General features: G+C 46.1%; 2 protein-coding genes across 2 annotated transcripts in view; both read right to left on the reverse strand.

Moving 5' to 3' along the window:
- The window catches only part of LOC122387764, a 146585-nt gene that overhangs the window by 44442 nt on the left and 77058 nt on the right, over nt 1-25085 (reverse strand). The gene's annotated exons all lie outside the window — the stretch shown is intronic.
- On the reverse strand, nt 4044-15020 carry LOC122387756. Its single transcript, XM_043378205.1, has 4 exons — nt 14782-15020; nt 8106-8308; nt 7366-7476; nt 4044-6868 (listed from the first exon to the last, which is right to left on the reverse strand). The coding sequence occupies exons 2-4, from the start codon at nt 8298-8300 to the stop codon at nt 4571-4573; spliced, it is 2604 nt and encodes an 867-aa protein (XP_043234140.1). The 5' UTR covers nt 8301-8308; nt 14782-15020; the 3' UTR covers nt 4044-4570.

The raw sequence follows: 25085 nt of genomic DNA on the forward strand, positions 1-25085 counted from the left end.
CGCATCGCGGGACCGCAGGTTGTTTGAACACCTCGGGTCTCGTCGTGTAGAGTGCCAAACACCTGACATCAACCATCGACGGGACGACCAAATTGCTCCTGCCTGTGCATACGACCTGGCATTTCTGATGGAGGTGCGTGACCGGCTTAACAACAACACGGCTCGGGAAGTCGCCGAGACTATCCGGCGCAGTCTTCCCGCCCATGTCATCCGCCGTCATAATCGGCCACGCCCCCTCAGCCCAGTGGACGGAGCACATGGCCGGCCCGCTCGGCATACTCAGCGCCAGTCTAGCCGGCCGACCGACCCGCCCAAATTACTCATCGGCTCCCTGAATATTCAAAGCCTGAAGCCCAAAATTCAGGAGCTGACGTTTGAGCTCAATCGTCACAACTACGACGTCATGCTTCTGGCTGGGACCTGGCTGCGCTCGACCACCCCGAACCGCCTCCTGGTCATTCCAGGATAAACGCTCTGTCGTGTGGACCGCCCAGATGGTAGCGGTTACGGCGGTGTCGCAATTATCACCAAGGCTAAAACCACCTCAACCGCACTCAAGATCCCGGGCAGTGGGAGCTCTGCCAGCAGCCTGGAGTCACTGTGGGCGCTGCTAAAGCTTGAACAGGGCCGGCAGCTGATTATCTGCTCCCTGTATCGGCCACCCCGCAGTGAGGCTGCTCTGCTTGCCGACTTCACGGACCTCGAGGCCCAACTGCAACGAGTTATAATCGATTACCCTAGTGTTCCGCTTGTCATCTGCGGCGACTTCAACTGTCATTTATTGAAAGAGCCTAATTTCCGCGCCAGTCAACACCTAAGCAGCTTCCTATCAAATTACTCATTAGATCAATTAGTGACAACTGCAACATTTTCCTCCGGCTCGCTCCTGGATGTGTGTAATGTTAACAACCGTGAGCTCGTTGGCGACACCCGTGTTAAATATTGTCACTTCAGTCCTCACAAATTTATCGATGTCGTTGTGAATGTGCCGAAACTGCGTCAAAAGCCCACTGTTATCTCGTCTCGCTCCTTTAAGCGTTTAGATCACCCTGCACTGCATCATGACTTACTCGATGTTGACTGGGATTATCTATTCTCCGCCGAAACCGTCAGTGATAAGTGGGATGCTTTCTTGTCTTTCTTCGTACCTGTTTTCGATGCTCATGCCCCAATTAAGCGTGTGTCTATCCGTAACCCAACTGCTCCTCCCGTCTCCGTCGCCACTCGAGATCTCATGTCCCAACGTCGCGCTGCGCTCCGCGATTTAGGCCGCAACTCGAGCGAGTACAAAAACCTTAACCGCTCTGTCCGGGCGGCTTTGCGTCGCGATCGGCGGGTGGAACTACAGAGGGAAATCGAGGAACGGGGCCCCAACAAAGTTTGGCAATGTATCAGGTCGGTGGTTGCCGGTAAGAAGGATGGTTCTGATGTTCAGCCTGACCTATCTGCCAATGACTTAAATTCTTTCTTTGTATCCGTCGGTCCTCGTGTCGCTGCCGAGATCCGAGCCCAAAACGCACCTACCGATTTGAATGTACGTCTTACCCTTGTTGGCGCATGCAGTTTTCAACTTCGGGAAATCACACTTGCCGAGCTTGAGCAGACGATTTTCAGCATGCGTAGCTCGGGTGCTTGCGGTACCGACAGTGTCTGCGTTCGCATGCTGAAAGCCGGATTCCGAGCTATTGGTGGTGTCATCCTGCATATTATCAATACCTGCTTAATTCAATCCGATATCCCCGATTCATGGAAACATTCCATTGTTCACCCTCTGCTCAAATCCGGCAATCCTTCAGACCCCGCAAACTTCCGGCCCATTTCCCTGGTTCCTATAATCATGAAAGTGGTTGAGCGCATTGTCCATCAACAGCTCTACATCTACCTCTCTCACAATCACCTTCTGGCATTCTCACAGCACGGCTTCCGCCCCCGGCACCCTACTGAAACCGCGTTGTTGTCCGTCACTGAACGCATCCTGGCCGCCACCGACAAGGGGGAGATCTCAATGCTATGCCTTCTCCATCTTAGTAAATGTTTTTTTGACGTGATAGACCACGAGCTTATGATGCAAAAACTTATGCTGCACGGTATCGAAATTTCCTGGTTCGCCGCCTATCTTCATGGACACACCCAGAGCGTGTCGTTGAAAAATGGGTCCGGCAGTAGAGTGCTGTCTCGGCCTCTTCCTAATACCATGGGTGTCTTCCAGGGCTCTGCGTTAGGGCCGTTACTTTTCACCATCTTCTCTAACAACTTATCGCTGTACGCGGGTGATGCAGTAGTCTTTCAATATGCCGACGACACCCAAGTATTGGTTAGCGGTCCTGCCAGGGACCTTGGAGTTCTCATCTCGCGCATGGAGGTTTCGCTCGCGTCACTCAACGAATGGTTCTGCGCTAACGCCCTAAAGGTCAACGCCAGTAAAACACAGCTCATTGTCTTCGGCAGTCGTCAAAATTTACGCAAATTGCCAGATTTCAGGGTATCGTTCCGTGACGCCGCGTTGCAGCCGTGCGCGCAGGTGGGGAACCTGGGCGTCACTTTTGACAGTACTCTATCCTGGGACGCTCACGTCTCCGAACTCAGCCGCCGGTGTACGGGACTGTTGATCGGTCTCTCCCATGCGCACCACAGTCTCCCGGATGGCATCATTAGAACGCTCGTGACAGCACTCGTTATCTCACGCATCCAGTACTGCCTCTCAGTTTATGGCAATGGGTCCCAAAAAAATTCGATCGTCTCCCAAAAAAAATTGAACTTCGCTGCTAGAGTCATTTTCGGTCGCCGTAAATTTGCCCATGTCTCTGACCTGCGAAAAAAGCTCGGGTGGTTGTCCCCGCGTCATATGGCTGATTACCAAACCCTTGTTATCGCCCACAAAGCCATTCAGCGCGGCGAACCCGAGGAATTGGCAGCCATGTTCGTCACAAACAGCGCTGTCCGGGAGAGACACTCCAGGCAAGACCACCTCTTTCACCTTCCGCGACCACGGCTGGAAACGGGTAGGCGGCGGCTCGGCTATCGAGCCGCAGCTCTACTCAACAGTCTCCCAACTCAGCTGTCGCAGCTGTCTCCCGCCCCCTTTGCCCGATCTGTTAAAGCCGCGATAGTGGACAGGGCATCAACTGATCGTCGCTGACCAACGGGTTGGTGGGTGGGTGAGTTGTACCTGTGGTACTACGAAAGTGTCTCTGTCCGTGCTTTGACGTGAGTGAATGTGTGAATGCTGTGAATGTTTAGATTAGTAACCGCGGATACGGATTCTGAGCAGTAATCGCCACGCACTTTCAGAATGTGGATCGCTCATGATTGTTCAATACAATACAATACAATACTCATTGATAAACACCGCAAAAACCCTAGCAAAAAAGTCCTATAGGACTGGCGATGTGTCCTATAGGACTAATAGGATTCCTATAGGATTTTGTCCTATAGGACACTTTTCTATAGGATTCCTATAGGTTTCCTGCAGGATATTGTCCTATAGGACACTTTCTTATAGGACTCTATAGAAAACCTGTAGGACATTTTCCTATAGGACATTGTCTTATAGGAGTGCTATAGGACCCCTATAGGAGTCCTATAGGACACTTTCCTATAGGACTGCGATCAGAGATTGTCCTATAGGACTCTTTAGTCTGAAGGGAGTCCTATAGGACCTCTATAGGACTCCTATAGCACACTTTGCTATAGGACTGCGATCAGATAATGCCCTGTTAGAACTCTTTAGTCTGCACGTAATCCTGTAGGATATCTTTTGGACAGTTATTTTTCGAGACACTAATGGATCCTTTGGGACACCGTCATACATTTTTGCCTTGGGACTCCTATTCACGAGCGCAGCACAATATCAGAGGGGGTCGGTCAACGCCTGAGATACAACATGTGCGCGTTAAGTGTATGAGGTCTTTTGTAGCAAAGGCGACGAATGAATGCTGAAACTTGTATGTGCGTGCGTGTGTAGGTGCGTGTGCGTGTGTGTATGTGTGACCGCCGGTCATACACATCCAATCCCACTGGCTGAAAAAATTAATCGATCGCGCCACAGTTTTACAATATATTCTTCATAACCACCATTAAACATAAGCTTTGCGGGATGTGTATAATCTCACTGAGCACAAACTTAGCCAGTGACGACAATATATCGCACACAGCGCCTAACAACATGCCATACACACGTTTGCAATGCAGCAAACAGCGGAGGACAGCCATTTTTGCATACATATCTGTCTTGAACTAAAAAAGCGCACGTTAAAGTTTCTGACCACAAACCGATACAAAAGCAAACAAAAAATACGGTGGCAGAAAACACATCAGCATGATCTCCCTCCCTCCTTTCACTTCTCCCTCCGAAGAGCCAGTGTTTTCCGGATCTTAAGGCTGAAACAGAGACCTTCCGCAGTCAGGAAATCGCATGCGTGAGCCTATTCAAATAAATCAGAATCCTTCTCGCATCAATCGCATGCGGATGATGCTTGCAATATGTTTTGGTGCAAGACGCGAGCGTGATTCACTGTAGTTGAATAGGCCCTCGCATGCGATTTCATGGCTGCAGAGTCTGTTTCAGTCTTCAGTCCTTTTCGTACCGATTTGGCTGTAAACAGCACAACAAGCCGTTTCGTGAGGAGCGCACCATCACTGCGTTTCCATGCATGTCACCTGGCGATAGTGCCAGCACAGATCTCGTTTCTTGAACTTTCACAATGTGCGCTACACTTGGTACAAAAGGAGTCGTTTCACACTTCGCGCAGAACACATGACAGCGGGCATCCCCAGCCGGTCCGATAAACACAATGTCGTTGACAACACAAACGCCTCTAGCGGTGTTAACCGTGAAGCTGTTGCGCTTCATCGCAGAGCCATATGCTCTGGTGCAAGTGACACGGCCATTTACAATCGCTCGACCATACGCACGGACAGGAATGCGGTGGTCCGCTGTCGCAAACCCCGACACGGCGAGAAGATCTTTCTCTACTAGCGTGAGGTCGCGGTGCACTGGTGCCCCAAGCCCCAACACATCGTCAATGGATTTCTCAGCCCGATCAGTCAGCGAGTATCCCCGCAGCCACCTCGTCACTAAGCGATCTACGCTCTCGTCTCCATCCCCAGCCGACCGTCGGTCTTCTTGCAGCGCAGATACCATACGAAACAGAATAAAATTGTCTGCCATCTGCTGGGCCATGTGGTTGGTGCCATGACAGAATTTTAACAACGTCCGGTTGAATCCCTCGAAGGGAAACATTGAAGTCGCCCACAAAGGACCACAGTTGCGCACAGCCTTTGCCAGGTGCAACAGGGTATGTACGTTGTACGACATCTGTTCCGTTCCATATAACCGCGCAGTCTGTGACACAAACTCCTTGAGTTTGGCGTCCGCATCGTCGACATCTTGCATGGAGATGCTTCCACTCAAAAGCATGAACATGGCCGAGACCAGCGATGTCCAGTGGCGAAAGGAGCGGTCTGGAAGGACGCCACGAAGAAGTGGCAACGAATAATACAGAAGCCAGTTCCGCCACTTTGTTGCAGTCCACTTCTTGTACGTTGAAAGAGAGCGAGGGAGTCTGGAAATATCATCCGGGGGACGAATTTTGGTGAGGTCGTCGTCCAGCTCTTTCATCGATCTACGAATGCAGAAGGACTGGTCGTTTGGCTCGAACCATAGGCAAAACAGCTGCCTAGTCACCCCCAAGAGGACACAATGCATGTAGTCCACAGGAAAACCATTGACTAGGTCCAGCTCAACACAAGGCGGAAGTAGGTGGAGCGGAGAGACCGAAGTTACGCCTTTGTAGTGCTTATCCATAGAGGTCAATGCTCGTTGCCCATGTCTGATGAGGCTTTGATTGGTGCGTTGGGGAACGTCTTCCTCGTACGGATAAGCACGACAAAACCCATGTCCAGTTGCTACCCTGGTGCCGGCCTGCAGGCACCATGTGCATCCGTATTCACCGTTGAATTGGTGAATCGCTTGCACCATGCATCTCGCTGGCGAGTCGCACATCGTCATCAGCGGAATCACCTTTGTGACTTTCGTACCGTCCGTTGGGTGCACCCAGTTCAAGCCATGCGTGCTAAGAGAGGTCAGTTCATCTACAAAAGGCTGACACATGGTTGACCAGAGAGGCTTGGACCTGCCATACCAAATGCCACACATAAGCATTTGGTCCTTCCTGACCTCAGGCCTGAGTTCATTAACAGTAGCCAAAACGGGCCACGCGGATGCACCAGAGGTTTCATGCACTAGAAGGCCATCAAAATTCCAACTGATGGACAGAGCTGAAAGATCTCCCTTTCCCAGCAAAGAGTGCTTCTTGTATAGCTCCCCATCGACAATATCAGATATGCGAGATCTCTGCCTTTCATTTCTCAATAGGTTTTTGGAAATGTATCCCGTCTCCAACAAATCGCGCAGCTGGTCTGCTAGTGAAAGGTGAATAAAAAAATGTCCTTCTTTTTTTGCCTCCTTCATCGAAAAAGGCGTCCCGCAGTAGTCACACATTTCCTGGTCAGCTTTAACATATGCTCTGCACTTCTCATTTAGACAGTAATAATGGAATGACCTTCGCTCGTGCCGGCTGGCGATACTCTTCATCATGAGGTATCTCGTGGGAGGCATTTCGCACGACGAACTGGATATGACATTCATCAGTTCCACTAGATCCGTCATGGCCGAATTTGACAAACCATGTCGGAGGCCAAAACTTAACACCAGGCTCACCAGCTCCTCTGAACTTATATGTGGTGCGTCACTGCAGTTAGCATCCTTTCCGGAGCAGTTTGAAGCGACTTGAGATGCACCATCATCATCTTCCACTTCTTCATTGACCCGTCTTTTCAGGGAAGGCCGACCAACTGGGATGTCTGCCTGCGGAGAAAGCATGGATGGGAATAAAAAATGTGCACCAGGCTACAGTGATGCTTCTGAATCGAATGACGTAATATCGACATGACATCTAGCTTACCCCTAGCTAACGATCATTCTCTTACTAAATGGCAGGCCTGATCCCATTGTCGCGGATCCCAGTGTTGATTTCCACAAACAAATACAGTGCCTATTAGGTCATTCATGCTGTAATTTAATTTCATTCATGCTGAAGGCTTAATTATGCTTATTATGATTATAATGGAAATAAGATAGAAAAGAAACCTTTTGCTCACAACTTAGGTAAGCAAACAACAAATTCACTCATTTCTGGTTTTCTTAAGTACTTAATGCGCAAAAAGTTATTTTTCCACATCATTTCAACTTAATTACTTGATACATTTATTTACCTACTAAAACTGAGTACATACAAACATTTCTTTTCTACTGGAGTACGAGTATAGGTAAATACTGTTTCTACAGCCCAATGTACTGCCTACCTGACAGGGTAGAGCATCTGCTAAATCTCCAGGCTCTGAAGATGTACCATCCACCACTGGAGCTAGCACGTTGTTGTCCAGTGAAACTGACTCCTGGACGTTTTCGAAGTCCTGTAAGTCAGGCATAATATTATTGTAGGTTCAAGCCTTCACTTATATAGGTGTCAATACCAGATTAAAGTAGCATACAATCTGAAGGACTTAGATTTCATTTCTACAGAAACAGAGGCTGAACAAATATTGCAAAAACAAAGCTTCAGTTCAACTCGATATGAGCTGAGACAACTGGCCTAATGCTTAATCCGGGCCGTTCTGGTGGCCTTCGTTTTCCGTGTCGTGCTGGGGGGGGGGGGGGCAGGGGGCAGGGACGTTTTCACAGCTGCCCCCGTCTAGCTCGACTCCTGGGCCATGCAGCGACACGCGGTAAGTGGCAATTGAAAGCGAGCCCAAAAACAGGACAAAACACTTCAGTCATTTTTTAGGTCAGGTAAAAGGTCAGGTCACCTGGTCGCCATAGGTCAACTTTCGGCTATTTCAACAATTTTAAAACAGCTACCGACTAACATGAAAACCAATAGAGCAAGAGCACCGCGGAAAAGCAAATATGATAGCACTTTCAAAGGTGTTTCTGTTCCCTATAGCAAGGCGCGGGTTATGTTATAATAATTGGTTTTCAAACTTGTTAAATTTGGTGAATACAAGCTAAAAGTTACTTTGAACAAACTTTCGTGAGAACTTACTTCTTCGCTACTAGCAGCACATGAGAGCTCAGAGGTGCTTTGTTGGCTATCCACATCAGACAGTGATCTGTCACTGTCATCAGCAATATCACTTGCTGCTGATGACAACTCAGAAGCTTGATTGTATGATGAGCTGGATGATGTGTCACAGCTATCAGCTGACAGCCCCTCATCAAGCACTTCCACGTCAGACATATTACAGTCTGGAAGAATAAAATGGATTGCTGTAATACTGGGAAAGCAGTTGAATGTGAAAACATAACTACAATTCAGACATGTGCATGGATATGATAAAATGGATCTGGGATCTGATCCCACAGCTCCTGATCTTGGATCCCATGGTATCATAGATTCACCCGCTATGTTTTTGGAAAGATCAACAGGGCTCATTAATTTGAGTCTTATTTTCTTACTTCAGATCCAGTGAGATCATAGATCCCCAGTGATTTTTTTGTCAACATGTAAATCCCACAAAATCACTTGTTGCAATTCACAAGCCTTCTGTTTTAGTGATTTTCAGTGATTGCCTGTAATTATGCATAGTTTGTTAGCACTTACTGTCATAAAAACCCTCGGAAACATGGTTCTAAATAGTTTTATGATAGGATCTGCTCACATCATACATCTGAATGCTCTTAGTTTACCATCAGATCCTATGAGATCATAGATCCAGGATACATGTTTAGCTTCGGATCTGGTGGGATAATAGATCATAAACTGCAAATTCTGTCAAGATCCACTGAGATCATAGATCCATCACTCAGATCAATGCACATGTTTGCTACAATCATGTAACACACAACAAAAGCTAGGAACATAACACCAGTAGTTTATAACAACCCTGCAAAAAAGTGGCATGACTGATGCACTTTTTGCACTTACTGTTTAAAGGGACCCTCCCACCTTCAAAAAAGTTAATGAATTGGCATGAAAGTGATGTCGCTCGGTTCAGAAAGAGCAAAAACGAATATCTACCAAATTTCATCGAAAAATATTCACCGGTTTTCAAGATATTAGACTTTTACTTTTGTTTACTTTTTGGGATCTCCGCTGTTCCTAGCGACTTTATTTGAAAGTGCGGCATTTGTTGCGCGCAAAGCAGCATATACCACCGCGTGCTACAAAACGTTATAGTCAAACATTAAACGGACGTTCGAAAGCCTGATGACGTCATCAGATTCCCGTAATGGTTAAGAGATAGGGACCACGCTGGTCCCACCCTGCAAGTAAAGGGAAGAAATTTCTTGAACACCATAAAGCTGCGGGGGTTGCGACCAGGATAAATGGTGGTTTCTGAGCCTGGCCGCAAACTTGGCTATCTCAACTCAAAACTAATGTTAAGGTGGGAGGGTCCCTTTAACGGGCCACCGCTGTTCCCATACCTCATTTTCAACTCAGCAAAAACTTTTTAACTTGTGAGGCAAAAATTAGGTACACACAACTCAATTTCAGGTTAATATTAGACTCAATCTATCGTCCGGATGAAGATATGCCCCTCTTGCACAGAGACTAACCCCAAATTCGCAGTCTCATTGGACGAATATTTCTACAAACTTGGCAACGTATTTAGATTGGGATTCATATTTGATATTAATGGTCTGAGCGCTATTGCATAAAACTTACGACACCGGATATTTTACGAATTGTCTTAGAATCGTACTTATTCTACGCCAATCTGTTTCACAAAGGTCTTGAAAATAGTACGGAGAGCAAGGAATTTACTCCAGCACGTGACGTAACTTTTGGGGGCTTCTGTTGCATATAAGTTAAGATTTAAGAAAAAGTAGTTCGCCAAAACGCGCAGAAAATGTCGCAGATGCGCCAAATGTGTAAAAATCGTAAAATATTCTACGGAGGGGGTAGGCTTCTTAGATTTTAGCCGAAAGTCGGCTATTGCAGCTGTTTGACACCGAATTCCAACTTTTTGAGTCCTTATACAGTTATGAATGCATATGAAGGTAACTCCTTAACACACTGATGCTTTCTTATCCTCGAACAATTTATAGAAAGACTGCAACCGCACCTCTCATTTCTCAACCAATGCGATAGCATGATATAAGCATAGTCGTACCCGACAATTGTACTACAACGGTGGTGACTGACGTTAGACCACGCTCGTAGCTCGTTTGAGGAACTGCAGACGCATTAGTCATCAAACATATCAGCCGTGTCGATGTTTATTTCTGGTTCCCACATTCCGTTGACGATTTTAGTGAACATCCAAACACACTCGCCTCAGATTCTAGCACGTATGTACCATACGTATTCAGAGAACGTCTGTGCACCAATACGGCCGCGATTCAAGTTGAGCTAGAGACCCACGTAAACTTGACATGTCACTGTAATCGTAACACGAAGAGCGCTTTTTAAAAAAGGGAACAAATGATGCTGAGCTTGCACAGCCTCACTTTTCCCGAGTGCGCCAACACCGGGATAAGACGCTGCTGATAGGACGATTTCAACGAAGGTAGTGACTCTTGGCGTAGCAGCCGCCATCTATCGGCGATTTATCAGAGCCCTCTGTCGGCTGAACCCAGCGGGATTCTTCAACCTTCATGTAGAACAGCCGAATGCCGTGGTCAGAAGACTCCTCCACGACACTGGCGGTCGCAGCCGCTCGCAAAAGGGGGGGCCAAAGTCACACTCGCGGGACATAACATTTATCAGTCACTGGGGGGGGGGGGGGTGATCGGCTAATTTTTTACGTCCACGAGGCGCCGCGCAGTTGGCATTACTTATGCTTCATCCACCTCATTCTTGCGTGAAATCTTTAAGCATTTAAGGCAAAGGCACCAGTTCCATTTCCCGTCCCACGGTGTTTCCACCGGTCGGGCCACTGCACCACGGCGACGGATCGGTGTAGCATATACTGGAAGGTCGGGTCGGGCACGCGGATTCATGACCTTACCAGAATAAAACAATTCGGAAAAGTACGGATACCTCTTGCTTTGAACAAGCATGTGAAACCCAGAGATCATTTTCAGACTACGACATTTACCCATATAGCTGTTTAGCGGCGGGAGAGAATAGGTACACCGACCTCTGGAGACCCCCAGCCCCACAGGTTCCTGGTTTTCAAAACTGGCATCTGAGGGCCGCGCACGGCTCGCGCGGGGCCTCGCAACGGCTCTATTGGGGCTCACTCAGCCTGCCTTATAGTCCTACTGCTAAAAAGACTGGCCCTGAGCCCTAAAGACTTCATCAGTCTCTGCCAGCCCCAGGACCAACACCGGCTCATGGGGTCCCGACGTCGAAATATGAGGGAATCTGCGCGGGACCATCAGGACGTAAAGTAATCTCGATCAGGACCAACGTACGGCTGTGCAGGAGTCTGCGTGAGCCCTGTGATCTTCAGAAGCCCACCCATGTATGTTTTCACTTAGAGGCCAGTTTAGGGCCCTCCTCAGAGACCAGTACAGGGCCTGCAAACTGCAAAGGCCAGTAGTTTGAGACTATCAGAGACCGAGTTGGGCTCTCGGAGGCTTATGTGGGTCCTACTCATTACAGGCCAACATGGGGCCCTCAGAGGTCAGCGTGGGGCCCTAAAAGACCGGAATGAGCCGTCGTTGGAACCCAGAGGCCAGCAGAGGGCCCTCAAAGGCCAAGATGAGCCCTCCTCAGAGGCCAATGCAGGCCCTTAGAGGCCAGCATCGGGTCTTCAGCAGCCAATGCGGGGCCCTCATTGGCACCTAAATGTTCGTCTTGGGACACCAGAGACAGCAATAAGGCCACTAGAGACCGGTGTGAGACCCTCAGACGCCGGTTGGGGCCCCTGAGGCCGGTAAGGGGTCCTCATAGGTCAGATGTGGGGCCTCAGAGGTCGATGTGGGCTCTTAGCGGTCAACGTGGGCGCTTGACCGCCACTGAAGTTCCCTCAGAGGTCAGTGTTGGACGCTCAAAGACCGGTGTGGGCGTGTTTTTTTAGCCTCGTGACGATCGAATCAGGGCCAGGGTCCCATACACCTATGGGGGCCCATCGGTTGCTTGAGGGGGGGGGCAAATGATATGATGGCCCCCTTTATGTGCCTTGGGACTGGGAGGGCATGGCCCTGATGCCCCCCGCGACCGCCACTGTGTACACATTACATACAGGCCTCTGAAATTACATACTAGCTAATGCAAACTCTATGCAGGCCCCGGAGATCCCACGCTAATCCTTAAGAAACCAAGCCGGCATACGGCGTCACCACCGGGCTTCTGAGGTGCACAGCACCAACCCATGAGGTCTTACTTTAGTGTCTTAGAGCCACGCTCCTTTGGCAGGGCCCACCCGCCACTGCCGAAGAGGTCTCATGCCAGCCATTGCTGGGCCTACGAGAGCCTCAAGTAAACCCACGCTGATATTTCATGTAAGATGCGGCCATACTCGTGAACCGATGCCAGCGACGCTGACCGCCAAATTGACAGAATACGAAACTTACCCCACTCATGAGTGAAATTTACGTCCTTTGATGGCGCAAGAAAGAAAATGAAACATACAAAAAGCTTTTCTAGGACTTTTGTTCGATCTGAAAGGTGGGGCCAAAAGATAGTATGGCCCCACCTTTCAGCACCAAAGGGGGGGCCATGGCCCCCGTGGCCCCCCCCCTGGGACCGCCAGTGCTCCACGAAGTCGGATAGAAATTCCTGAAACAGAAATAAAGATGTCGGTAAGTATCAGAAAGACTAGAACGAATGGATTGAGAGGAGATCATTTTCGAAGGCAAAGTGGCTGACAGAGCATGAAATAGGAGAGAGGACTGAGGGAATCAGGAAAGAGGCGATACATATAGACAGAGGCGGAAAAAGTAAATCGAGCGAATAATGAACTTTTTATGACACCATGTATCTCCTCGCTCTCAGCCTTCTTTGAATGCAAGCATAAAGGTCTGTGACTGTGCCCTGCTATACTGGTAAAGTTGACTTTTTAAAGCCAATTTTAGCCAATGCATTTAATTAAATTTAATTAGCCAATTTTAGCCAGTGCCATTTAATTAAATTTGATTAGCCATGTCATTTAATTAAAGCCTGGGAATTGAAAGTAATCAGCAATTCACTGGCAGATTCAGAATAGTCCAGTAGGTATCTAGATGCTATGCTGATATGCCCTTAATGCTTACGTTTGAAACTGAAAAATATCACGCAAGCCCACAGACGAATAGGTAGGCATTCATCTTGTAATACCTAGCTTAAATGCATTCTGTTTTGTGCCTACTAATTCAACGCGCGAAAGCATGTTGCTTGCAAAAAATATATAATTAAACGTAATTTTGTGGATTTTGAAATGATTTTAATGATAAGACACCTGACACCATATCAATATGATATGGCATTTCAACATACCTACCTAATTGTAGATAATGGTGAAGAAAAAAGCGACAGAACATTGGAATGTTGCGAGTAATTGAGGGCTGAGGCTAATAAACACGATGCCAAATTCAAAATACACCAAAAGAAAATATAGATCAGGAATTGTAGCGGCATTAGCTTTAACCATTAACTATTGAAAAAGCTCACGATTGGTCTGAAAGGGCTGAGCAGTGAGCAGTGTGCTGCCAATGAACCGACAATTGTTCACTAACCATTCGCTATACTAGAAAACTTACTTGTTAGTCTGGGCCCTGGTTATCTTAATTCTTCATTTTCAGCCACCAAATGATGATCTTGTTCGATCTTGCAAGCCAAGCTGGACACTTGTCTTGAAATTCTTCTTTGGAATGTTGTTTACTTTCGTGTCCTACCTAGCAACCACCGGACGGCGAGTGTACAAATCTCAGCTTACTTAATTGGCGAAAGGTGGCAGTAGCAGCTACGGCACTGTTCTAGACGGATACAGTGCACTCAGTTCTATGCAAATTTATGTAGAATATCGACTGAAACCCATAGTGAGGGCAAATTATCTATGATCTTAGAATATCCCACACTCCCAAGATGCCACGATCGATGTTGTTTACCAAGCCGACCGCCGCTTGATGTGGGAGGGCGCATGAATATTGAAAAGTACGAAAGGTTTTCTAAAGTCGCTATCAATTCAAGGTGATTTGAACCACTTATCCAGACAACGTGATTCACACATTTCAGTACACTGGAACTTTAATCGCTTTCATTATTGTCACCATTCTTCTGCATTTCGTGCTGAAATCCGGCACTATTTTCATTCATGTATGACGTCATACCTAGATTTTCCAAATATTTACGAAGTAGGTCACGGCCTTTATGCAACAGGTTTTACGGTGTTTCGTAGAGTATGGCCGTTTCGTAAAAAAGTTAAGATCTACTCCGGTGGCGTAAATCTTATGTTTATGCAATAGCGCTCAGGTCTGCAGAACCACGTGAAAACAATTTTGACTTGTGTCTCTGTGCAAGAGGGGCCTATCTTCTCCCAGACGAAAAAGCGAGTAATATTAGCCCTGGCACACACAGCGATAGATAACAAGTTAAAGATTATTGCAGGGCCTAAATATGGCACTCTGTACTTCATCTACAAACATACCAAAACATACCCACAACTGTTCCGCACAACAACAGGGCAACCTATCTCAAAATAAATTGGAACAGGATTTCGAGCCCTGAAGACAATGGCCTCCTCCCTTATATACTGCCAGTCATATAACTATTCTATTTATAACCTATTTGGCCTTGCCTTCTCCCACCTATTGTCACTGTTATTGTTTTGGGTCAGGGCGCGTATTCTCACCTGGTAGCGTTCACCAAGCGGATCAACCAGCGTAGCTTAGTAGCTGCTCGGTTCGTGCGTCCGTCAAAGTGTAAGGACAATGCGCTGAAACATGCATGGTCATCCGTACACAAAGCGTATAAAGTTGACAATTTCCAGGTAGAAAATGACGTCATAGAATCACACGCTACTTTCACTCATGCATAAGCCTACTGGTAAATGTTGTGCAATGAGAATGTAAGCTGTGCTACAACTGAATGTATGCTTTTGCCACGATTGATTTGCTTTCAATCAAGCTGACTTTTGCTGTTCTTCTGGCCTTGTCATCAGTACCTTCAAAAATTATCTATGACGTATTTAAAGGTAGGTTGAAAATGATTGTATGTTTTCGTAAATAGTTGGCGTCCAATGCATGTAAACCGGTGGCGTCGGAACAGCGATGGCGTCGGAACAGCGCTGCATACCTACCAATATTTTTATTTTTAATCTTTTTTTTATTGGCTCTTAATGTGGTTCAGATTTTCATGTGAATTGAGAAATCGAAGGCGTAGCTCATTGGTTTTCATGCGTTTCTCGAAAAACAAAAGTTTCTATTTTGTAGCATATCAAAATTTAAGTTATTTGGCATACGGGCAAAACTAAGACTTAATTTTTAAATCAAAATTTATTTTAAATTAAAAAGAAAAATTCATCAACTTAGCACCTGAACAAAAAAATAAAAATAAAACTATTTTCCCAAAATATCGCATGCCACGGCGCCATGCTGTCTTCCGGTAACTGGGTCAAGGACGCCCGGCGCCACCGTTCATTGCGGTTTGTGATACGGCCTTGGAGGTGGCGGCATTGAGCTTATACGGCCTTGGCATTGAGAGCAGGAGCTGTGTGCGGATTTTTTTTTAGCTTCGACATGTTACTCCTAGTGCGCTGGGCCGAATTTCCTCCTAAGTGGTCTATCATTAAGCCAGGACATGTTCAAAGCGTTAATGGAATCGCATTCAGATACACCAAGGGCTCAAACTTGGACGATTTGGTTGGGCAGAGCGTCAAAGTGATGTGGGGGAGGCAGCTGGAGCAGGGCCAGGTTGTGCGGACAGGTAAGGCGGTAACACTTACAGTGTTGGTGTTTTGAAATGGGCTTGTTCTGGCAACATGCCAGAACAAAATGGTAGGTGCCCATTGCATTTCATTCATGATTCCATTTCCATCGTCGCATGTTTGACTGAATTTTCATGAACACTGGATATTTTGGTATATGTGAAGATAAAGTCAACAACTTCTGAAGGATAATTTTTCATATTCTTAAATAATTTGATGTCTGATCCAAAAATGAAACGTTTCCCGAATTAAGGAAAATGAAAATCAAACCTGACCTAACCCTACTGTTGCATCTAAAAACTTCTGTTGATATTTATCCATGTTGCAATTGTAATTGGAACCTTATCTTGACAAATACCTACTTTTATTTTTAGTGACTGTGTTCAGGTGTAGAAAAATGATATATTGATCTTTAAAAGCATTTTTTCATGTTTAATATGTAAAATTTCATAACATGTAGGCATTGTATTGTCTTTATATCTGATTTTTAAAATAAGCTCAAATGTCAAGGTGATTAATATCTGGATTTTTTTTGCCAGCTGCAGTGACGTGGTGATACTAGCAGAGCTGTCACATCAGTGCATGGATAGAAAAGTTAACATCTATATCTAGTTACCTACTGCTAGTTTGTTTATTTACTTTCTGTCCTAATATGTAAATTTTAATGGATCTACTATCACTATGAGTATGGCATCAGCTGGCCAGCCAGGTGACTGAGTCTAGTTTGTAGGGCCGAAAAGTCCTGCTTATATTTACAATTGTCATTTGCACCATAATTGTATCCTGCAGCCTTAATGCAAATGGCGACTTCATAACAGGTGAAGTTGCTGAAGATTTGGGTAGAGTTTCTGGAACTTTCTGGAGGTGCTGCAATGCTGACTGGAGAATTCTGGTGCTTCATATGATTCCGGGAGGCATTGCAACAGGCCAGTTACTGCCTGGTTCATGTGTTTCAAATTAAGGGGTGATTTGGTGGTATGTACTGCTGTGCGTGCATCTACTGCACTTTTAATTTTAATTATGCCAAATTATTGTTTTGAAATGACGTCATACGAACAGCAGAGGTTCCGAAAAGTAAATAAAGGATAAAGGATAATATATTCTTTAATACAAGTAACTATTTTTCAGTTAAATTGTCATTTTTGATCTTTCTGAATCAAGGGGCATCACTATTATGTCAATTCATGAACTCCTTTAAGGTGGAAGGGTCTCTATAAGCAGGTGACAGCATGGCATGTGACACCTCCTGTAGGACAATCCTTCAGTTATGCATAAACCATCATTAAGTGCATAACGTCCAATGGTATCCATCAATGTTAACTTACAAGTGGCCTTACCTAACCTTTACTGTTTCCATCTACCTTACCTCATATTATATATATATGTTACAGGCAAAGTGAAAACTCGGGCATTTTGCAAAATGCCTAGGCAATTTGCAAAATGCCTGACCGGCCAGGCATTTTGCAAAATGCCCAGGCAGTTTGCAAACTGCCTGACCCACCAGGCATTTTGCAAACTGCCTGAAATATTTTCCCAGGCATTTTGCAAAATGCCTGACACCAAACTCGCACTAGCGACGATGTATAGGTAAGCATCATTTGTAACTGCCGCTTACAAAAGTTAATCGCTGTCAATGCGCACCAGGGCCCTGTTTCACCGGTGATAGCAGCACGCTGCTTTTACGACTTGTCAAATTGGGTTTCCATGGAGACATCAACAGGCCCATTGCTCCAACACTACCACAAGTGTGACGTCAGCTCGCGCAATTTGATAGCAGCGTGGTAGTAGCATCCCGTGAAACACCGCCCGAGTGAGGGGACACTGCGTTCTCCGGGTGGCGCCGCCGAGTTCAGGTCACTGAGCCCCAGCGGCCGCCGTCGGGTGCCGAGCAACGGGCGTGGTTTCGTGGGTAAACATGCGCTCGGTACAATGATTGTACTGTTTCGAAGAGCTCTTGGTGGCTTTTTGGAAATACTATGGGTGGATATTGATCAGAAAAGAATACTCTTCCAATTTACGAAAATTTGATTGTTACACGTTTAGGTACATTATCAATCGTCTCTGCCGGAACAGCTGCCCACCAGGGCAGAATACTGGACATCGCAGCTTTTATACACACGGCTACAACTCCGCAAATACGAAAGGTACGGAGACGGTCGCTCAAGTCCATTCAGCGTTGGCTCCATCTCGACAGAATTGACGCAAAACGTATAGGTATACAGAGTGTCACGAACTTGATACGCGGTTGGCGCGGTCTTGTCCCTCCATGCCCCTCCTGAGTGCTGATTGGATGTAATTTGAACGGGTCCGGCACCAGGGCATCTGGACCAGGGCACTCGGCATCTAAATCGGCCATCCCCCGGTATCTGAAGATTTTACCCTGAAGCTGAAGCCGCTCAACCTCAGGCTGCAACCCTGACTTACCGTCATCCGTAAGTGATGCAGCTGGATTTCGACAAAACCCACCAAATCTGGACCATTCAGGACTAGAGATTCAGACTTTTCAATGATGAGGCCGTGAGGCGATATTAGCCGTTTTCACGACGGCCATCTGGTACACATTTGGTTCACATCTGGTGTAGATTAGGTGCATATTTGGTCAAATTAGGTTCAGTGTGTCTCTTAGTAGCTATCAGCTAGGGTTGTACTAATTGCTCATATACCTCCTTTGTCATATTATCAGAGAGCATCATCGGTTAAAACACTGAAATAAATTCATAGAATAAAGATATTTGCTGTATTAAGAGAGATTAGGTGCATATTTGGTCAAATTAGGTGCACTCACCGGATAGCCCGTCGTGAAAACGGCTATTAGAGCTCTTCTAAGTCACTAACCGTCCCGACAAGCAGTTCTGGGCCAACAGCAGCTCAGAGGCGCTGCACCGTCGAGACGGTGAAGCACCCACTGGGCACTGGGGATTCTCGTTTGGGGCATGATGGGCTACAGAGGCCTATTTGAGCTTCACCAGGTGCCGCGAGGACAGACCATGTGGCCGCTGATAACTTGTCAGCGAGGTGCTGGAGAACACTAACGCAACTACGATGCAATACATTTCGGGACACCAGTACAACATCCCGCAACAATTTCGTGACACCCGTATTCGTGACCGTGGAATGTGTCAATGTGAACACAACACATGTGAAATGTGTTGTGGGGTCAGTCACAGTGGAACGTTTATGATCAACGGCTGTAGTCAACAAAAACGGTGGAATATATGGAAACCCACTCCCAGGCATTTTGCAAAATGCCTGGCGGGTCAGGCATTTTGTAAAATGCCTAGGCAGTTTGCAAAATGCCTGGTGGATCAGGCAGTTTGCAAACTGCCTGGGCATTTTGCAAAATGCCTGGCGGGTCAGGCATTTTGCAAATTGCCTAGGCATTTTGCAAAATGCCCGAGTTTTCACTTTGCCTGTAACATATATATAGGGCCTGTTCCAGCGCCTCCAGAAACCTCCAGAAAGCTCTAGAATCCTCCAGAGAGCGTTCCAGCGCCTCCAGAAAGCTCCAGAAAGCTCTCGCCAAAGCTCCAGAAACCTCCAGTAGCCTCCAGAGAGTTGGGAGGTCCAAATTTCTCTGGAGGCTCTGGTCTACAATCATGGCGCACATGTGACAATCACGAATATAATCAAAGAACTTTTGACTGAAAAATTTACAACTTGAATGTAAAGGAAATTACATTGCTATAATTTTGTTAATCTTTTTTACTAAAATGAACACAAATTTTGCATTTCAAGAGAGAACAATTGTCATTCTTTTGGTATCTATGACGCCAATCTCCAGAAATCTCCAGATTGCGTTCCAGCGCCTCCAGTGAAACCTCTGGTAGAGCCTCCAGTTAAGAATTTCTACTGGAGGCGCTGTAACAGGCCCATATATATATATATATATATATATATATATATATATATATATATATATATATATATATATATGGTGTTCATGGTGCTCGGTATATATATATATATATATATATATATACCGGGTGGCCCAGAAAAAACGTTCCCAACTTTAAATCAAGATTTCTCAGGAAGTGATAAAGATACAACATTGAAACTTCGCATAGTCAATGCGGCACACATTTTCAGTAAATGGTGTGATTTTCATGGTGTTCGGTAAATTACTTTTCAAACGGTTCGTGTTTCAAGCATGCTATGTAAAAATTACTTTTTTGCTCCGATGTTTACAAAAAAAAAAAATGTGAGTGAACGGGTCATTTTCACCCCGCGGCACCGCGGCCTAGAGCCATGACTTCTACTGGCAGCTAGTCTCATTGATGGTTCGGGTCTCAGGATGACACATTCCCTCAGACAACCGCGATGGCTCTGTGCCAGCGGCATCGGAAGAAGTTTCCAGTTTTCTAACCATCTTGTGGCTCAAATGCTTTCCTGGCTGACATTCCTGGGAAAAGGTAGCTTTTCAACCAGTTTTTTTTTTGTCATCTGCTGGCAATGCTGTTTTTCATAAGCTATTCTGTGGTTGTCTGGCACAGGAACCAGTCTGCTTTAGTTTGTTTTCCTTATCCGGTCGATTTACTGTTTGATCTACTGAAAGGTAATCAGCAGTAATCCAATAATCCATGCACCGTGCCACTCCTGCTTGAAACATGATTTGGTGTTGAAACGAATGGCATCCATGAGCACCATTTTGGCTCAGTATTTGAATATTTGGCACATATGTGAGACAAAAATATTTAAAATAAGAACATACGTGTTGGTCTCATTCACGTGCTCTATTTTTTATTCTTTTTTTATAACATAACCCAATCATCACTATCGTTTGACATCGGCAAAAAAAGCAAAAACGTATTGCTTAATTCAACTCAAGATTTCCAGCTTGAAAATGATGGTATAGTGTACTAATTTGGCATACCAATGCGCAAAGAAATGACGCAATCTTGATGAAAATTTTGGCTCGTTATTTGTACTCGAATTTGATATATAGACCTCCAAAGTTCGGAACGTTTTTTCTGGGCCACCCGGTATATATATATATATATATATGATTCGGCGCAGCGGAGAGGCCTGTATTTTCTGATGAAGCCATGAATACAAATGGTGAAACGTAAAGTTGCTTTAATTTATATTTAAATGGCCAATTGCTGATCTACTATATATATATATATATATATATATATATATATATATATATATATATATATATATATATATATATATATATATATATAATATATATATATATATATATATATATATATATATATATATATATATATATATATATATATATATATATATATATATATATATATATGTTACAGGCAACGTGAAAACTCGGGCATTTTGCAAAATGCCTAGGCAATTTGCAAAATGCCTGACCGGGCAGGCATTTTGCAAAATGCCCAGGCAGTTTGCAAACTGCCTGACCCACCAGGCATTTTGCAAACTGCCTGAAATATTTTCCCAGGCATTTTGCAAAATGCCTGACATCAAACTCGCACTAGCGACGATGTATAGGTAAGCATCATTTGTAACTGCCGCTTACAAAAGTTAATCGCTGTCAATGCGCACCAAGTGAGGGGACACTGCGTTCTCCGGGTAGCGCCGCCGAGTTCAGGTCACTGAGCCCCAGCGGCCGTCGGGTGCCGAGCACCGGGCGTGGTTTCGTGGGTAAACATGCGCTCGGTACAATGATTGTACTGTTTCTAAGAGCTCTTGGTGGCTTTTTGGAAATACTATGGGTGGATATTGATCAGAAAAGAATACTCTTCCAATTTACGAAAATTTGATTGTTACACGTTTAGGTACGGCTCTCCAGTAAAAGTCTTGTTGGTTTTGCTTTTTCGGACATATCTGGTCCTATATAATGTTTAAATGCATAAGTATCAGCCCGGATTATGTGTATGCACATTTACCACGAGACTGTGAAATTTCATCGTTGTATGCCAAATACTTTCCGAGATATCCACCAAAAACCTCATTTTCTGCCGTTTGGGGTATTCTGGCCGCAATCTTCCTGGGATCGCCTATGACATCCATGGTGCCACCTAGCGAGAGGGACGCGGAAACACAGAATCATGAATGAATCGAGCGCGTAGTAAACGGTGTATGGAAGGGAGACTCGGCAGAGGCTATCCGGGTGGCCGGCGGGCGGCGCGCCCTTAGGCATCGGCCGACCCTTCGGACCACGTGGGGTCAGAGGTCGCGCTCGGGAAGTCTCGGCTCTGGGTTTTAGCGCTGTGCAGTCAGGGAGGGAGGGGAGGATAGCGCTAGCCCGACTGACTAGTATCTCGGCTGATTCGTGTGAGGTGGAACGGATCACAGAACGGGATGGTGGCTAGTGGTGGATGATGGGATGGTGGTTAGGTTAGTGCGTACTGCGTAGAACGTAGCTGAACATGCTTTTTCCATGGCAAACAACATGCAGCATAATGTGCGGGATTATGCCAGAACTCATACAAAAAGGAACTAATATTTCGGCCGAGGGAGTGGATGAGTGCCGTGACAAAGCATGACGATGCTGCCAAAATCGGGATGCTTGTTTGCTCCCATTTTTTTTTTTAATCAAGTTTTAACCCTAACACGCAGCGCTTGATCCGAACTTAGAGGTCCCCGACTGACCTTGGACCTTAACCCACGAGCCGCTGGGGGGGGCATAAAGTTGCCCCCCTTTACGTTTTGTGGAATATCTCCGAAACCTGATGAGCTACGAACGTGAAACTTGGCATAGCTTCAAATGAATACCTAGGCAATGTTTGAAGAAAGTTTGGTGGTTGTAGCATCTAAGATGACGTCACAGTGACGTCATAAAGTTTTGTCGTTTTCCGATATGGACCGTTTCTGATGACGCTGAGCATGAAACTCAACTGTAAATGAACTAGACAGCACCTGCTGTCATCCTAAAACATCTAAGTACACTTCCATCTAGTTCCTAACCAATAATCGGCTCTTTATATTCGGTCTCATATACCTGATGTATCGTGAGGAAACTGAGAGTCGCAAATCTACAATTTGACTTATGACGTCACTGTGACGTCATTTCAAATGGGATCGACACCAAATTTGGACACAACCTCGGCTAGGTATTCAGGAAGATGTGTGCAAAGTTTCGCTTCTCTATCTCTTCGCGTTGCGACGATATCGCCGCGGAAGTAAAGGGGGGGGCAACTATATGCCCCCCCCCAGCGGCCGGCGGGTGGCGCGGAGGCCCAGCGGCCGCCGGGTTAAAATCGCACCCGTCCGTTGCGCCACCTTTTCTTCAGGGGCGCTCTTCTTGGTTGTATCTGATAACTAAAGCAAATCGAATGTATAATAAAAAAGGCATACCTCAAACACAGTTTAATTCACATCCGCTCTTGTGCATACTTGTTTTTACCTATACCTTCTCGCATCATAATATATCACTTCAGTGCTTAACCCGCGCCGGGCCGGGGGGGGGGTGTTTGAACACCCCCCTGCGGTTTTTTCGCAGATATCTCAAAAACGGCGGCGCTCCGCGCCGCCGTTTTTGGCACACCTGTTCCTGCATCTTTTCCGCACATGTTGTGAAAATTTCAGACCCAGGGCACCTTAGGTCAGGTCACCAGGTCACGCCAAGTGACCTCACCTCAGAAAAAATAAGAATGCTCGTCATAGCTACACCGATTGATTGATTGCCTTGAAACTTTCAGCGATTGATAAGAGCAAATTATCTATAAAATGTATGTCTCGGAATTTTGATATCGGTGACCTAAGGTCAGGTCAATTTTGCGACCTCTCCATTATAAGTCAATGGGAGAAAATTGAAAAGCGTCTGTTTTGCACGAACGCTATTCTAGACACTCTCAAACATCGAGATGTGGGTAAAATGGACACACTGAACCGGAAAATGGCAACTGTGACCCCTCAATATGTCCCCGAGGTCATCTCAGGTCACGAACAGAATCTAACAGTTTTTCGCTAATAACTTCTGATAGAGACGTGCTAGAGCGCTGAAAACGCCTTAGATGTGTTCGGCTCGACGTTGCGGATCGACTGATATGCAACATGACCTTTCCCGGTCAGGTCATGACCTTGACCTGAGGTCAAATTTTCAAGTTGATCTTTCAAGGTCAAATTATAGTTCGTTCGACGCGTCTCGACGAGGGGAACACGATGGGGGCGAAAGTAATGTCGTGGCTCTTTCGAGTCAAAAGTTATTGCCGAAAAAAACGTTTTTCGTAAAAACGGCTATTTTTTGGAGTTTTTGCCCTCTGGAGGCTAAACCGTTGACCTGAGGTCAAATCTGAGAGCATTATTCAGAAAGGTCTGTAAAAGGGCTATCGAATGCGCTTTTCCACGGCGCTGTAGCTCTATCGGTTCCCGAGATAGCCGTTGGCAGTTTCCAAAAAGTTGAAATAGTGGACATTTGACATTTGGTGACCTCTGGTGACCTGACCTTTGACCTGACCCAAAAAAATGACCGAAGTGTTTTCGTCCTTATTTTGGACGTTCTTTCGATTGCCGCTTACCGCGTGTCGCTACGTGGCCCAGGAGCCGAGTAAGAAGGGGGGGGGGTGTTCAGACACCCCCCGGCCCGGCGCGGAATCTCAGAGCACCGGCCCGGCGCGGGTTAACCTTCAACGGAATTTTGGGTTTTCTGCATATACCCCGGCCGAGGGGGGGGGGGCGATTACGACCCCTCTCCGTCTTTTTGCCCCTAATTGAGCTAGCGCCTTGCGGATAAAACTAAGCGCGTGCGTCGTATGAGATGCAGCAACTGGTACCCGAGTTGAATGTCTCAGGTCCACCGATAAACTCTGAGGTCAGTATAAGTGCTCCAAGTCGCGGGATCGGTTTTTGGTAAACAACTTCACCTTAAGTGGTTACAGAGCCAAGAGTTTTGCATGCTCAAACGCGTCGAATAGTTTACGCTTTGCCTTTGTTTTTGTTGAGGTCAACTTAAGGTGTTTACCTCAGGTCATGTCAGGGCAGAGCCACTCAGGCCACGAGGCTGACTCAAGGAGGTCATATCGCTTCTTCGATGCGGTAGGTCCTTACAAGTCCACTGGTGGCTTCCCGACTCGCTAGCTCAATTTGATCGGGACTTTTTGGTGAAATCTCCTGTGACCTTAGTGACGTCATAAATGAAGTCGCCTAGCTTTAAGAATGGAAAAGTGAATGCTGGGGCCTGCAAAAATTGTATAAAATCGCGAATTCATGCGCTTGAGACAGCTTTAGATGGTTCCCGGCGCCAAAATAACAGTTTTCATCTTTCCCAATTGATTAATAATCGTGAGGTTGCGTGACCGACC

The sequence above is a fragment of the Amphibalanus amphitrite genome, unplaced genomic scaffold (assembly GCF_019059575.1).
Source record: "Amphibalanus amphitrite isolate SeventyFive unplaced genomic scaffold, NRLGWU_Aamphi_draft 000297F_arrow, whole genome shotgun sequence".
Taxonomy (NCBI): domain Eukaryota; kingdom Metazoa; phylum Arthropoda; class Thecostraca; order Balanomorpha; family Balanidae; genus Amphibalanus; species Amphibalanus amphitrite.